Source organism: Ictalurus punctatus, chromosome 25 (genome assembly GCF_001660625.3).
Source record: "Ictalurus punctatus breed USDA103 chromosome 25, Coco_2.0, whole genome shotgun sequence".
Classification (NCBI taxonomy): domain Eukaryota; kingdom Metazoa; phylum Chordata; class Actinopteri; order Siluriformes; family Ictaluridae; genus Ictalurus; species Ictalurus punctatus.
In genome coordinates, this window is record NC_030440.2 from 9,185,977 (window position 1) to 9,201,547 (window position 15,571).

A 15,571-nucleotide genomic window follows, 5' to 3' on the forward strand; every position below is an offset into this window, starting at 1 on the left:
AGGAATGGACATATTTCACAAATTTGCATTAATTTAAATATTGACCTAGAAATTGTACGGAATCCTGAACATTGAATATTACACATTTATTTTCTTTGTTTGACATTTTTCAATAGTCTAACACTTGGGTTATTTCCAGTTTTAAATGAATGTGGTATCAGACTTTTGGACTCCAGTATATAAAGTATTTTATGGAGATGTTTTCTGTCATGGGTTTAACTTTAGATTTAACAACAGGAGTCATTGGCAAGATCTCTGCTGATAATATTTCAGATTGCCTGCCACCACTATTGCTCATTTTATGACATTATTACAAATTAATGATGCTATTCCCCTGTCACCTATATTGGTTTGCATCAGCGTCCTAGCTTAAACAGTGGGGTACAGTCAGTCCCTACAGGTCGCATTTCAATCGCAAGAAATTATTTGTAATTTTTTTCCCCCTAGTGGGCAGCACAGTGGTTCAGCGGGTAGCATTGCCATCTTTCAACTTCAGGGTCACCATTTTGATCTTGAGCCAGGGTTACTGTCTCTGGTTTCTCTGATTTCCTCGTATTGTCAAAAAATATGAGTTCAAGGCTCTGGATTCATTGTGACCAGTATAAAGTATATGAATTATGATATTTTTTGTTAGTGCTCTGCTGTCAAATTTGATCCTTCTAAATGATATTTAAATTTGGTGAACATTTGCAGATTTATGGAATTTTGCTTCCTCAAATGATTCAACATCCATCCATCCATCCATCCATTTCCTGTACTACTTATCCTACACAGGGTCACAGGCACCCTGGAGCCTATCCCAGGGGACTCAGGGCACAGTGAGGTAGAAACCCCATCATAGAGTACAATCACTGCCAATCAGCCTACGACGCATGTCTTTGGAATGGGGAGGAAACCAGAGTACCCGGAGGAAACCCCCAATGCACGGGGAGAACATGCAAACTCCATGCACACAGTGGACATGCAGCCTAACTGAATATAGTAGCTACATGTTACGTGATGACTATTACTATATGTCTAAGTTTTTGAGTTTAAATAAGCATCCTTTCAATCTATACTTGAGATAAGGATTTAGGTTTATATGATTTTTGTAAAGTAATAATAACAACAACAACAACAACAACAACAACAACAACAATAATAATAATAATAATAATAATAATAATAATAACTCTCAGGTGAACTCTCAGGAATTTCCTCTCATTCAGGTTCTGTCTTTTCTATGAGCATGTTACATATTAAGACAGGAGCGTGTTACCTCATGTTTATACCCCTGTGAAACAGGAAGTCATGGTTGAACAATTTCCTGTTCCTAGTCACCCAGGTGTACTAAAAAAAAAAGTCAAATATCGATGGGAATATACTTCAAATAGATTTTTCTCATATGAAGTCATAGGGGTGCCAATAATTGTTGCACGCCTATATTTAACAAAGATATTTTTGGAGAACCCGTGTTGTGTTTGCAATTGTTTGATATCCATGAGAGTAGAGTGTTTTTGTGATTTTTTTTTTTTAAACAAAATATCAAAAGGTTAAACAATACAGACAATTTTTCACAGCCTTCTTTACCAAAGCTGCCAGTATTAGTGGAGGGCGCTGTATAGTGCGTCGCTAAAACCAAGCTCTTTAAACGCACTTGCTGATGTCACATTGTGTTTTGCGCTCCATGCTGAGTGACTATGAAGGATGTGCGCGGTCCCTTAAGACCGAGAGCGGTCTACATAATTCATACCGAGGGGAGTGACTTGTTGCCCGTGCTTCTTCTCCCCCCTGCCTGTATAAAACCTGAAGTTCACAGCAAATCACACTTACAGATGGAGAGACCTCGCCGCTCAGCCGGGTTCTACGCTCGAGTCAAACCCGACGCGACATCCCGTTCCTCCCCGGTTCTGCCCCGCTACATTTAGCGGTTTGTGTCGACTTTCTGAGGGCACAGCATTTCCCCTCAAAAAGGCGCTCTTATAACGATCACCGTTCCATCGTCGCCCACTCACCCCCGTGCACGTTAACATGAAGCCCTTATTCCGCTCTGTCCGGCTCGGCTCGATGGCGGCTCCGCGTGCGCTCTGGCTGACGGCGCTGTTTGCGGCTCTTGCCCGCACGGTGCATGCTGCGGGGCCAGTGGTGCGCTGTGAACCGTGTGATGCCGATGCGCTCGGCCAGTGCAAGCCGCTGCCACGTGACTGCGCCGAGCGGGTGCGCGAGCCGGGCTGCGGCTGCTGTCTAACGTGTGCGCTGAGTGAGGGCCAGGCGTGCGGCGTGTACACGGGACGCTGCGGCGCCGGACTGCGGTGTCAACACCGGCCCGGTGAGAGCAAACCGCTGCAGGCGCTGCTGGAGGGAAGGGGTGTGTGCTCCAGAGCCACGGACAGAAAGCTGAGAGTCGGTAAGCGCCCGAATGGCATTAGTCCTCTGCTTTGTTTGTTTGTTTCTATCTCTCTATCTTTCTTTCTTTCTTTCTCTCCAGATGTGTTATTTGCGTGTACTGGCTCTTATGCAACGTTTCCAATTCATGTTTCTTCCCTTGCAAGTTTGAACAAATTCGTACTCATCAGTGAGCACTAGTAAAAGTTCCTTTGGTCGCTTTGCCTACGAGTTTATTCGTGAAATTGAACGAAACTTCTACAATGACTCCAAGATCAGGCTGAAACAGGGTCGTGTTCACATGAATGGCACAGGCTGCCAACCCAACCCTGCTGAAATAAAACACACACACACACACACACACACACACACACAATAGAAATCATCACAAAAATTCTACGTTTTTTCCACTACACATATAAACCATCAGCTAATCATTAAAACCATTACGCGTCCTTAATGGAATCCACTAGACATAACATGCCACCAATAGAAGGCAACAAATTACCAGCAGAGACCGTTACATTTCCCATTAAAACTAATAGAATTCCAGTTATAACCATTAAAACCATTGCGAATTCTATGAGGGTTCCTATTGTTGTTGTTTTCTCTTCAGCAGGAAACTGCCTTTAAATCACATATCAGAGTGGTCTAGTATTAGATCCGTTATTCCTATACTTATGACGTCACATATAGCTCGTGTTGATTTGAATAATCATCATATAGGATAATTATATGGAATATTGTAACCAAATCCACTGAGTACATATTAAAAACAAAGAGTAACCATGAATCCATAACAGGACCTAATTATTCATTCATTGTGCACAGAGGAATACATTTTTAAAAATGTTTAAAAAAAAAAAAAAAAAAAAAAAAAAAAAAAAAAAGTCCAATACTAAACACTAGTGGTACCGCCTCTTAGTGTAGTCCATGCCACCCCATGTTTAAACGTGATTGGTTGTTCATCAGATCAGGACTGTACTGCGTGTTCCTGGTTTACTCTACTGTGATTAACGCAGTTATTTCGCCCCGGGCTAGCACAGTTCCGCCCTGTGAATGCAGCCCTCATGGTTGGTGTCAGTGGGAGGCTGCAGACCACCGCGTGTATCCGCGCTTTTCTGACTGCATGCGCGCAAACAAACAGAGATGATTTATTATGAACGCTAGATTTGCTCTCTATATCACAGTGAAAGCCTTGGCTCAGTGATACTTAGGGTGACTTCTGTGCACCACCTGGCCGGCTGCAGTGCTGCCCGCTTATAAACAACTCGCTGTACTGCGTCACGGCACCACACTGGCATCGTTGTTCTCTTCCGTCCCGAGCTCGAGCGCTACAGCGAACCCTCTATGCTGATGTGTGCGCGCGCGAGAGAGAGAGAGAGAGCGAGCGAGAGAGAGAGAGAGAGAAGCCGCGCTGTCTGCATGCACACAGTGTGCGCGCACTAAACTTTGGCCGGTCCAACCCGATCGTTACGAATGCCGCGCGCATGTATTTTTAGAGTGGAGCGGAGATCACTGTTTTGTTTGTGTGTGTATATTATTTAATTGTTTTTTCGTGAATGACGTGATGCGGTGCCTCCGACTTGGAGGACAACATCCGAAACATACTCTCACAACGCCAGAACATTCTGTTCCCTTGGCTTAGTCCAGCATTCAAACCAGAGGTTTGTGTGTGTGTGTGTGCGCGCGCGCGCGCCGCCCTTGAAGTAATGTGAATATTCCATTTTCAGATTGAATTGTTATTTTTTTTTTTTGCATAGTAAAAATATTTGTAGTCATGATCTGGAAATGGTTATAGTTACTGGTGCAAAAAGTTGAACACTCTTGGAGTAAATGAACAATGCCATGCATTATAATAATGTGCATGAGACTACAGACTGCTTGTGAATATGTGAACATAGGCACATATGTAGCATGCATATTACTGAGGCAAAATTTTTCAACTTCAGTTGACACAATTATTAATGCAGCTGATTAATGCTACGGTACACCTAAATTGAATCCTAACCCTAATTCTTAACCCCAGTAACCAAAAGGAAACATTTTGGCTCTTTTAGGTATTTTATTTTAAAAGCTGCATTTTTTCCTCATCTATCCATTTTCTATACCGCTTATCCTACACAGGGTTGCAGGGAAGCCTGGTACTTATCCCAGGAAAGGCAAGGGACACCATGGATGGGGTGCCACAGGGCACAATCTCACACACACTCACAATTTGGAAATGCCAATGAGCCTACAGCTCATATCTTTGGACTGGGGGAGGAACTGGTGTATCCCACTGGAGGAAACCCACAAGGCACAGGGAAAGCATGCAAACTCCATGCACCCACGGTGGAGGCAGGATTTGAACCTTCAACCCCAGAGTTGCGAGGCAAACGTGCTAACCACTAAGCCAACGTTCCTCCAGCTGCACAAAAAATAAAAAAAAAATTAAAAAAAAATTAAAAAATAAAAAATAAATCTTATTCTTTTTGAGGAATTTGGCCCCCACACAAGATATATATATATAAAAAAATCCATATGAGTGTTGGTGTTTTTAGATGTATCTGACATCAATATCCCCCCGCCCCCCAGTGAGCAAGGTTCCCTATGAGCCATCCTATGTCGCCACGAGTGTTGTGTTGAAGCAATCAACTATGACAACGTGACACACAAAAGCTATTGTTAGGATACAGAATCACTTTTAAAAAGCAGTTTGGGGGTGCCAGCTGTTTTACAGTATTGCCTTACCTCATATTCTCTCTTTCTGGTCTTTAATTTTAGTCTCTCTCGTCCTCCTTTCCCCTCATACCACATTTTATGGTAATTACATATCTCCTCCAACCAGTGAGCAGGGCTGTGTCTGCTTGATACTTTATGCTCCACCCCAAATGCTGTTTTTTTTTTTACCTGGTGCATAAATGGACTGGATTTGGATATGCACAAATATATTCTTATCAGTAACTCATATTATTCATTTGGCCCTGTGTCTGTTGCACACATTTACTTGTGTTTATATTGTATGTTAAACTGTTTACCTGTTTACAGGGATTGACCAAACAATCCCGGTACATTTTGTAAAAAATTTACAAAAACGTACTAAAGTTTACATTTTGGTTAAATATTGATGTTTTGCAGGATCCAGAAATAGATGTTACTACCCTTCTACCCTGGATATGACATTCTTTTCTATTTCCAGTTAAATTATAGTGAGTCAAGCAGAGAAAGTAGGTTATTACTATGATTTCAGTGCCCTTGTCTCTGATTATACATCGTCACCCAAACCTGTTAGGCATGTATCGTGTTGTTTACGTTGGTGTTGATGCTGCTGTTGATAATTTTGTTGTTGTTATTGTCATTGTTAATAAGAACATGGTTTATCTGATGATGCTACTATTCTGGCCAAGCCACAGTTCTTCTCTTGTTTACAAACACTTTGGGATTCAATTAGACTTTACTCAGTTCTTCCACTCCCCACCCCCCATGTTCTTCAATCTGTCCTCTCATTTTACCACTTGTCTTATTGCATTCATATCTCTTTACAGGTCCAGTGACTTTAGGGTCGGTCTGCATTTTAAATTTTAGTTACTTGTAATGATTACCATGCTGTCACTTATTCAAGGCAGAGACAAGACACAAAAAGACACTATGGCAAAGACTAAACATAAACCAAACGACCTAAACACATCAGCAAAGACAACCGCAATGAAAGACAAATGTAAGACAAGGAGTCCAACGCAAACTGTGGCTATATACACGAATGCTCGTTAACAAGAACGGGATTCAGGTGTAGGTGATCATGTGACTGTGATGTAGTGAGGTGTAGTGGCTTCTGGGAACTGTAGTTCAGAGTTCCTTCTCTGATACATGACACATACTACCATAGATTTGTTGTGGTAGTGATGGCCTAGACAAACTCTCTTCCTAGAAACTTCCTGTCTATACTGAGTGTTGATCAGAAAAGTTCTGAATTAAAATGATAGTACTGATACTGTTCAAATTCAACTAGAAAATTATTCGAGAAAGTACACACTTCAGCCAGTTGCACCAAAGTTTGGCCTCTCTAGCTAGGCTGCTGGGAACTTGCAGACAAAAGAGCAAGTAATCCTCAATCAGTCTGTACAGGATGTCATGGATTTTTTTTCTGGTGATTGTTTCGGCCAAAAATGCTTGATTTTGCTGTAGGTTTTTTTTTTTTTTTTCAAAATTTGAGATGCATCTTGCCGAGATTTTTGTGGGGGTTTTTTGTGTAAAACTACTTGAATTGGTGAGACTGCAGTTGTACGAAATTTTGCATGGTCTTTTGCAGTAATGTTTGTTCTTAAATGACACTTTTTAGCTGTACTCATGTTCGACGCACATGAATAGAAGAGGTCTTTGGTTTAATGTGCTTTGTTATGACATCATATGACACATCTTGGCACAAATCTGCAGAAAATCTCTCGTAATTTTGAGAAATTGCAAGCTCCCCTGAATATTGCAGGGTTAATTTATGCAATCGCAAAATCGTTAAATCCTGGAGAGACTGCTTAATGGTTCCAACCATGAGTGCTATTAAAACACTGTTTCTATAAATCATTATTTTATTCCCTTTTTGTTTCTCCTCACTCAAACATTTTAAGTGGCTTCTTATTAAATCAGTTATTAAGTTTTGGCTTCATGCTGTAGTAACTATCTTTTAAAAGTTTGGTGAAGCTTCGTGTATATGTTGTCTAACACTGACCTTTACACCTCTCCCATGCTTCAGAGGAACCTGTAGAGGAACATCTGCCTACCACTACCATTCCAACAGTCAGCAAGGGCACTGAGGTGGTGCAGGATACAGCAACAGGTTCGGGGGTTGAAGAGGGTATGCAGAAAACAGAGCTGGACACTAAAAAGTCTCTGCTGCACACTAAGCTTAGCATGATCCAGATGGCAAAGTTTAAGCAAGGACAGATCTACAAAGTGGAGCCAGTGGCCAAGGGAGTCCACCCTGATATCCACAATTTCAGCCTGGAATCCAAAAGAGAGACCGAGTATGTAAGTGCTTCTTTACCTTCTGTCAGCGGGTCAACGATGGTCGAGAATAAAGCAGGAAAGTGTGTGTGTGTGTGTGTGTGTGAGAGAGAGAGAGAGAGAGAGAGAGAGAGAGAGAGCAATTAGAGCGTAAGTACAGTTCTGCAGTTACAGCATTTGCCCACTTGCCAACATTTTAACCACTGAGCTACCACTGCCTGCATTAGCCCATAAGCCCATAAGCTCAGGTTCATCACCGAACACAAACTCTGATCATTAGAAAAGTCCATATGTGACATATTTACCATATTTAAGATTTTAAACCGATCAGCAGTGAATGGTATTTCAAGATATATTAGGAGCCAGGAAAGAGAAGGATTCTTCCGGCTTATAGATTGCTTTAAGATTGCAGTCCCAGCTGTGCCACATGCCATTCATTGCCTGAGGTCAGTTAGAGTGCAGCCATCCCTTTACTCTTTTACAGCAGGGCAGTATTTGGTGACAAGGGAAAGGCCCACGGAGCTGGAACGTGCTATGAATATATCGAGAAAATTGTCAAAAATTGAAGTAAAAAAAATATATGTATATAATAAAATTCTCAAAGAAGTGCTACACAAAACTATTTTAACAATATATTTATTCATAATTTATTATCTTACTAAAAGACCTCTGTGCTCGGTGTGATGTGAGTTCTGTAGCTACAGAGAGAGGTGTGTTCAAGTGGTATATTTGGATGAAGCATGACTAAAAAAAAAACAACCACAGATGAAAGCTAGACTAGAAATGAACATATTGCATCTTTATATTTGAAATCCTTACCAGAGGATAGCTGTGTATGTACTGCTCAGTGTCAGGATGCATGGCTGTGTCTGCCATGGAAGAGAGAGAGAGAGAGTGAGTGAGAGTGAGAGAGAGCAAGAGAGAGAGAAACAGCTAGTTTGTATCATTTCTAAGGTCCCATGCTTGATATAGTAAACTTTGTACTGATTTTATAAGTTGGACTGATTTTTCATTTATTTTGGTGTGTGTTTGTTTGTTTGAAGGGCCCGTGTCGCATAGAGATGGAAAGCGTTTTGAAGAGTCTTAGGATATCCAGCGTGATAAACTTTCGAGTTTTTCGCATTCCAAACTGTGACAGGAAGGGCTTCTACAAGAAGAAACAGGTGAGTGCTGCCATGGCCACCAGCTAAAACATTATCCCAAATATTGAGCTGCATCTGTGCCAGGCTGCATCTGGGCTTCTGAGAAGGAAGAGGATGTTGATGGGAGAAATCAGGGGCTTTTGGAGATGTGTGAGTCATCTGGTGACTACCCCCCTCCGTCCCTCTCCTGTAAAAAGAATGAGTCAGAGTTTAGGTCTGAGCATGTTTAATTGGGATGTTTGGGTTAGGTGAATTTGGGCAAACAGGATTATTCGGAAGCTTACAGAACAGGAAGCCTGTAGCAGTACGGATAAAGACACTTGTACTGAACTCGCTGAACTGAGGATTAGACACTGGTAGAGCATGCTTGATTACTGACATTCAGCTGTATTAAATGGACCCTACAGCGTTTCCTCTTTCACTCATGGGTATACGAGAATAAAAGACAGTCAGTTTCATGTATAGAGTTGACATGAGGCAACAAACACACTCAATGACATGATCACTCTTGCTGTCTGTACAACTCGAGCAGCTTTGTAAATTAACGCAAAGCTGCTTGTACATGCTCTCACTCGTGTTCACACTCAAACATACGTGAGAGTACATGCAAGAGCACTGTGCTAGAAAAACACACTAAAAAAGTACCGCTGTGCACAAAAAATGTGATTTCTAAGTGATTAATACCCCTTGAGTGGCTTATTCTGATAAGACTGGAGACTTTCTAAGTACTTCAGTACAAAAGGGGTAAAGGCGGGTAAATGGAGCTCAGTTAGCAAGGCCAAAAAAATAAGCTCTACAGCTTAGAGCATTTTTGGTACTTTTAGCTGCAGAACCTGTGTACTGCTCGATCTAGGCCAATAGTAATAATGCCAATAGTAATGATGTTCAAAATAGTTCTGAATGTTATGCCAAGTTGTGCTATTCTTAAATGAATCACTTATGCTGCATTCAACTAGAGGTTGTAACTCATAGTAATAATTCCCAAACTCCGACTAGGAAAAAACAGAGAAAACGCCCCCTCAACTCGAATTCCTACTCGGGGCCTTTGAGTAGTCTTCTCAACTCCGATTTCAAAAAGTGTAGTCACATCAATATGGTTGTGCATAGCATCAGCGGTGAAATAAATAAACAAGTGAGTTATGCTGCTTTAGATCAGCCAACATGTTGAATCAGAATCACTGACTGTGCAGTTTGCTGTTTTGAGAATGTAAATATACACCACTCATCATAGTTAGCTGGCTAGTTTGATGCAAACAAAAGACAAACCATGTTATTAACCACTTTGCAACTTGAATGCACGGAGGTCAAAAATGAAATCATTCCAAGCTTTGACGTCCCACTTCCGAGGTAATTCGAATGCAGTGTTAGCGTAGGATTGTATACATCGAAACTCAGATAACACGGAAATCTACCTGTGACAAATGTGAACTAGCTGGATAGTTCTTTTAGAAGACGGATAGAGGCATAAACACTGGCTGCCTCATATAAACACAAATAAGCACAATCCTGGGTGCTTGGGGCTCCTCCTCCACCCCAGAATAAGACTGGTAATAACTGTGTGTGTGTGTGTATGTGTGTGTGTGTGTGTGTGTGTGTGTGTGTGTGTGTGTGTGTGTTGGAGGCCTTTCCCTTGGAGGGCACAGTCGAGTCCAGGGTAATTTTAGCTCTGATTATATGAATTGGCTTAGTGTGCAAGTAGAGGCAAAGCATGCTGGCCCCCATCCTCCACCCTCCACCCCCCAAACCCCCCAAGGCCATGCTCATCTTTGCCCCAGGCAGAGAGTATTCTTGCTGGGCTGGAGACAAACACTACCCCCCTGACCCGCTGGCTCACCCAAGGCCGTCTCCACTGCTGCTTTCACACTGAATGAGATCTCAGTGATGCAGTGGGAAAGACGAGAAGAGAGGGAGGTGTGAACTGCAAGACACGCTGGGAACACAAATACACACTCGGGCACAGACACACTCCAGATAGTGTGCAGAGCGCCTCTGTGTACGTCTCTAGCGCTATAGGATCTTGCTTTCTCACAATCTCCTTTTACTTCACACATGCACATGTACCCTACCTGGGTTTATTAGCCATATTACTACATGCCTGGTTGCTATACGCCTTCAATATGTGTTTAATGAACGTGGACAGTAGTTACACAAAACTCTACACACATGTTCAAGAAGAACTGATGCACAAATTGGCAGATGGACACCTACTTATGTAGTCCAGGACAAGGGTCTGGAGGGAAAACAACCACTGTTCATACTCACATGCAGATGTTAACCTGCATATTGTGCGTGTGTATCGTGTGTGTTTATGCTGTTGCTGCTTTTAATGTCCTCCTGGCCTTCCTGCTGCCTATGAGTGCAATGTTACGGACCTGCCATGGTTGAGGCTTGCTTTGTGACATATAAAACACCCATTTGTGCTCTCACACACGTGTACACACTCAGTACACACAAGGCTGTTGTGTTATATCCTCTAGACGTTGCCTCACTGACAGGATTATACTCAACCACCTTTCAGTTTCTTCATTTCACAACAGCCACATGCACTCTCCATCCACTGCTCACATATGCAGACACACCTGCATGTGTAGAATCTGCATAAACACACACACACACACACACACACCTATCACAACTAATGTGTGTTTTGGGTTTTCCCTCTGAAATGTCAGTATAGCAGAGTTTACAGTAAAGTCTGTATTAGCAGCGATCTCAGAATAGCACTTTTTGAAGCATACGTGTTGATAGAAATCTCACAGAAACAGATTCTGGCACACAGAAGTCAAAGTCATTCCAGTCCTCATTCAGAGTGAAGCAGTTGTACATCAGTTCGAGACACAGAAAGCTCTGTGTAACATTCTGCATGAACAGATTTTACTGGCAGAAGTGCTCTTGTTCTCTCCCAGCAATAGTCCTTTGTCCCTCTAACTTTTCCTTCTCATGCTCTTTGCTCTGTGTGATTTAATTTAAGAAAAAAAAAAAAAAAAAAAAAGTTTATTTATTGCAAAAGATCAGACATGATAAAAAAAAGAAAGGGAAAAGGCTAGGAATGTGTGATGTGATGAGGAAGGAGGGAAGGAAACATGCAGAGAAGATGCAGAAAGAAAGGCATGATTAAAGGAGGAGGCATAAAGAGGACAGAATAAATGCTCAGTTTTATTTCCCAAACTGCTCTTGTTCTGCTTGAGGTATTTTAATTTGGTCCTCACTCAGTAAAAGTCCCTTTGATCTCTCTCTCTCTCTCTCTCTCTCTCTCTCTCTCTCTCTCTCTCTCTCTCTCTCTCTCTCTCTCCCTCTCCCTCTCTCTCTCTCTCTCTCCCAAATTAAGCTCCAGATGACTTTTAATCGGTACCAGTTTCCTAAAATAGTCAGACAGCTCTTTAACTGTGTAGGGCAAATGTTTTAGCAGTGCCAAATATCCCCTTACGCTTTTTCATTAACATCATAAAGACACTACTCAAGCCAGCATACGCTGTATATTCAGCCCTCATATGTGCACACAGTTGTGTGTGTAAGGGTATGTGCACAATTTGTTAAAATTACCAGGCTGAGTTGAAGAGTAGCTGGCTCATGAGACCACATAAACGTAGCCTTGGTCTAGATCTGGGTCTCATTAGTCGATCTCAGTCGGAGTCTGGGTCTCGGCTTATGGACTCCAACGAGACCGCAGCGTCTTTCCATGCTGTAGGTGATAATCACCTACTTCCATCACTAGTCTGTGCTGTAGCGTCACCACCATGGAGAATTCAGGTCTTCTTGGACATGTGCATGACTATCACACAGCAGCGTCACTATTGGCAATTAATTACATGAATTATGGTCGAATAACTATTTTTTTAAAATCTGTAATGTTTATCAATAATGATCCATGAGGTCTGCTTGATGGATAAAGTTAACTGCCTGAATTAATAAACTAAGATTTCAGCAGGCTAAGATGGAAATATTCTTATTAAAAATTAAAATTGACCAGAACCTGTAGAGGAACAACCTGATAGTTTTAGATGATGTTTCCTTTTTTATTTTTAAAACTTGTTTGATTCATGCATGAAGCACTATTACACCACCATACTGATAATTTACTCAGAGGTAACTCTGTAGACAAATCGAACATTTATTATAATTGCAGATATAGAAACATTTTTGTATTTCATACCCATGAAGTCTTGTATGAACTGTATATCCTTGTTTGTGTTCCTGGAAGCATTGAGCCCAACTCTTTTTTGTTTGTTTGTTTGATTGATTGATTGATTGTGAATGAACACATCTAAATACCGTCTATCTTTTATAATATCACAACACTGCTGAAAGCTCAAATCTGATTGGTCTGTAGCTGTAAAGGTGTATAACAGGAGCAAGACAAATCACAGGTTTAAGCAATGCGCTTGCTCTAATATGTTGCCATTTCTATAACTCACTTACAGGGACATGTGTGGTGGTGAGTCCATAAAAAGATAAGACAAATAATAAATGAATTAAACGCATGCTGTTATTTAACAAAGAAAAACGTCTAATCGTTGTTATGCTGAAGCTTTCTGTAAGGAGATAATAGTCTCAGGTGTCAGCACTTTGTAACTGTTTTTCACCACAGGAAAATCTTCAGGTCTTAGCACTTTCTGATTTCTCATTACAAGCAAAAAATTTTTGTGTGTCTTATGATTTTTCCAGCGCTGGGGGCACATGGTGGTTTAGTGGTTAGCATGTTTGCCTCACACCTCCAGGGTTTGGGGTTCAAATCCCCTGTCTGACCTGTGCTTCGGGGGCTTTCTGAGGGTACTTTTCTCAGGGTAGGCTGTTTGGCAATTCCATATTATGTGTGTGTGTGATTTTGCCTTGTGATGGGTTGGCACCCCGTCCAGGGTGTCCCCCGTCTTGTGCCCAGAGTTCCCTGGGATAGGCTCCAGGCTCCCTGTGACCCTGTGCAGAATAAGTGGTAGATGGAAGAAAGAGAGGCTCGTGAAGACTAAAACACTTTGCGATGTGCTGTTTTTGTGCTGTCGGATGGTAACACCACGCCCCATTGTGTTTTATTCCTTAGTTAACACATATGTTGTCATGCATCATCTTCTCAAAGCACATTCCTGATATAAGTGTGATAGGTAGCAGTAAGAGGATAGTTACTTAAATGATCATGCTTTTAAGGAAGTATTTTTTTTTGTCGCAGGTGTAAGATGACAAGTTTGCAATAATCATTGCTATAATCATCATAATTAACCTATATCATTCAGCATTCCTTATGAAATATTTTTTAATAGGTAAATTAATAGTTACATATTTGTTTATATCTCCAATAGCATTGCTGCAGCTTCTGATGAGGTCATGGTGGCTTGGAGTAGCTTGACCAACTGACATATTTCCACATGACCTAAGATTCAATTCAACAAATGCAAATACACATATGTAGCTGAGCCAAACATACACACCTCTACACACACATATGCACACAGAGCCAATGGCAGCAATGCATTCTTCCCTCAGACGTGATATTTGTTTTGCCCCATTTTTGTCTCACAGCCAAAATGACAGTGAAAAAAAAAGAGAAATAATAAAAAAGCTACTTTTCTCAGTGTTTCCATACTGTTTCAAAATGATAAAGAAAGAAAATTTGAAAATTTTTAAATTTTCATATACCAGTCTGACCACAGTTATTTGAATTGCATTATTACTCTTTCCCTGTCTTGCTCTCTGTCTCAGTCTTACTGTCTCTCTCACTCTAGTTTCTAGTGTTGGTGTTACTCTCTGTCACCTGGGTGAGATATGCTGGGAGAAATGTGTTGTTGTTTTTTTGCCCATGTCTATTCCTTCCTCCATTTGGAGGCTGTTTTCTTTACATATACATGTCTCTAACATAATACTCCCATCCATCTCTCCCCTCCCTTACTGTCTCCCTACAGTGTCGTCCATCCAAAGGCCATAAACGTGGTCAATGTTGGTGTGTGGACAAGTATGGACAGCCTCTGCCAGGCTACGAGGGCAAAGAACAAAGCCAAGTCCACTGTTATAACCAGGAAAATAAATGAGAAACACAGGAGAGACTGAAGGAAAATGGGAGAGGGCAGACGATCCCCTCTGAATGGTATGAATCCACAGTGAAAAGGGGGAAAGGGAGATTTTTAAAAGCGGTGCCCTATTTCTGAGCACCCCACCTATGCACCGGAGCAGGGACTCATCAGGTCACACATCAGGGGAGTAGAGAGAGGGGGCAGGGAGATAGGGAGGGGAAGATCTGTGCTAATCTATTTTTATTATAGCCCAATGAAAGCACCATTTGGATTACACTAACAAAAGAAATGTCTAAATTACCCTTTGGGCTTCATTACCTTTTGGTTATGTGTGACAGCTTCTTAAGTATATGGGTTTGACTGAAAGTATGTAGTTGGCCCTTTCTCTTTTCTGGTGAAATGAAGCACCTTGAGTAAATCACTGCCATGACTATCACTGTCTCTCTCGTAGCATCGCGTCCTGTCTCTGCCCTTCTGGTGTAGAACTGTTCGAAATGGGCATATGCTCAGTAGTGTTGGCCTGCTCTTGCCATTGGCTCCATCTGAAGCACAAGCACTTGATGCACTTTGGTCCCTCACTGAACAACTACCCCAGTCTATTACATTGGCCATTTCTTGCAACACGCATTATGAAAGTGTTTAAATTTATGATATTCTAGGACCTATTACACACACTGAATGATTTTTTTTTTTCAAAAAGTCATTTCAATGTGTGTGTGTGTTTTGTTTTTTTTTTTCATTGTAGTTATTTTCTTTTATTCACTGTATATGCTTGCGTGATCACTTGTTGATTTATGCCCAGGTTAACCATGTAGGAGAATAACTACATGACTTTCTGATACCTGTTTTCCTACCAGCTTTTTTGTTCAGCTGTCAGGAAGAGAGAGTAACTGATCTATCAAAGCTACAGCATGCAACATGCTTCCAAGTGGATTCCAAATGTATATAATACACAACATATATTTAATGCACTAAAATACACCACAGAGCACTTGACATGATATTGCTCCCAGTGCTGAAAACGTCAGTCGGTATCTTTGACATCTTGTGCATTTCATGATCTAATTGCCCAAATTGCACGATAAT

The 15,571-nt window shown here is 41.4% G+C and overlaps 2 protein-coding genes across 3 annotated transcripts in view; one reads left to right on the top strand and one right to left on the bottom strand.

Moving 5' to 3' along the window:
* The window catches only part of mcm3l (MCM3 minichromosome maintenance deficient 3 (S. cerevisiae), like), a 103,967-nt gene extending 93,590 nt beyond the window's left edge, over nucleotides 1-10,377 (bottom strand). For both annotated transcript variants that reach the window (XM_053675572.1, XM_053675571.1), the window contains exon 1: nucleotides 10,374-10,377. The gene's annotated coding sequence lies outside the window, so the exon portion shown is untranslated. The remainder of the gene's footprint in view (nucleotides 1-10,373) is intronic.
* On the top strand, nucleotides 2,011-14,503 carry igfbp3 (insulin-like growth factor binding protein 3). Its single transcript, NM_001200256.1, is given in 4 exon segments — nucleotides 2,011-2,386; nucleotides 7,094-7,368; nucleotides 8,388-8,507; nucleotides 14,378-14,503. Coding segments are annotated over 4 exon segments (897 nt in total).
* Nucleotides 14,504-15,571: the final 1,068 nt, after the last annotated feature.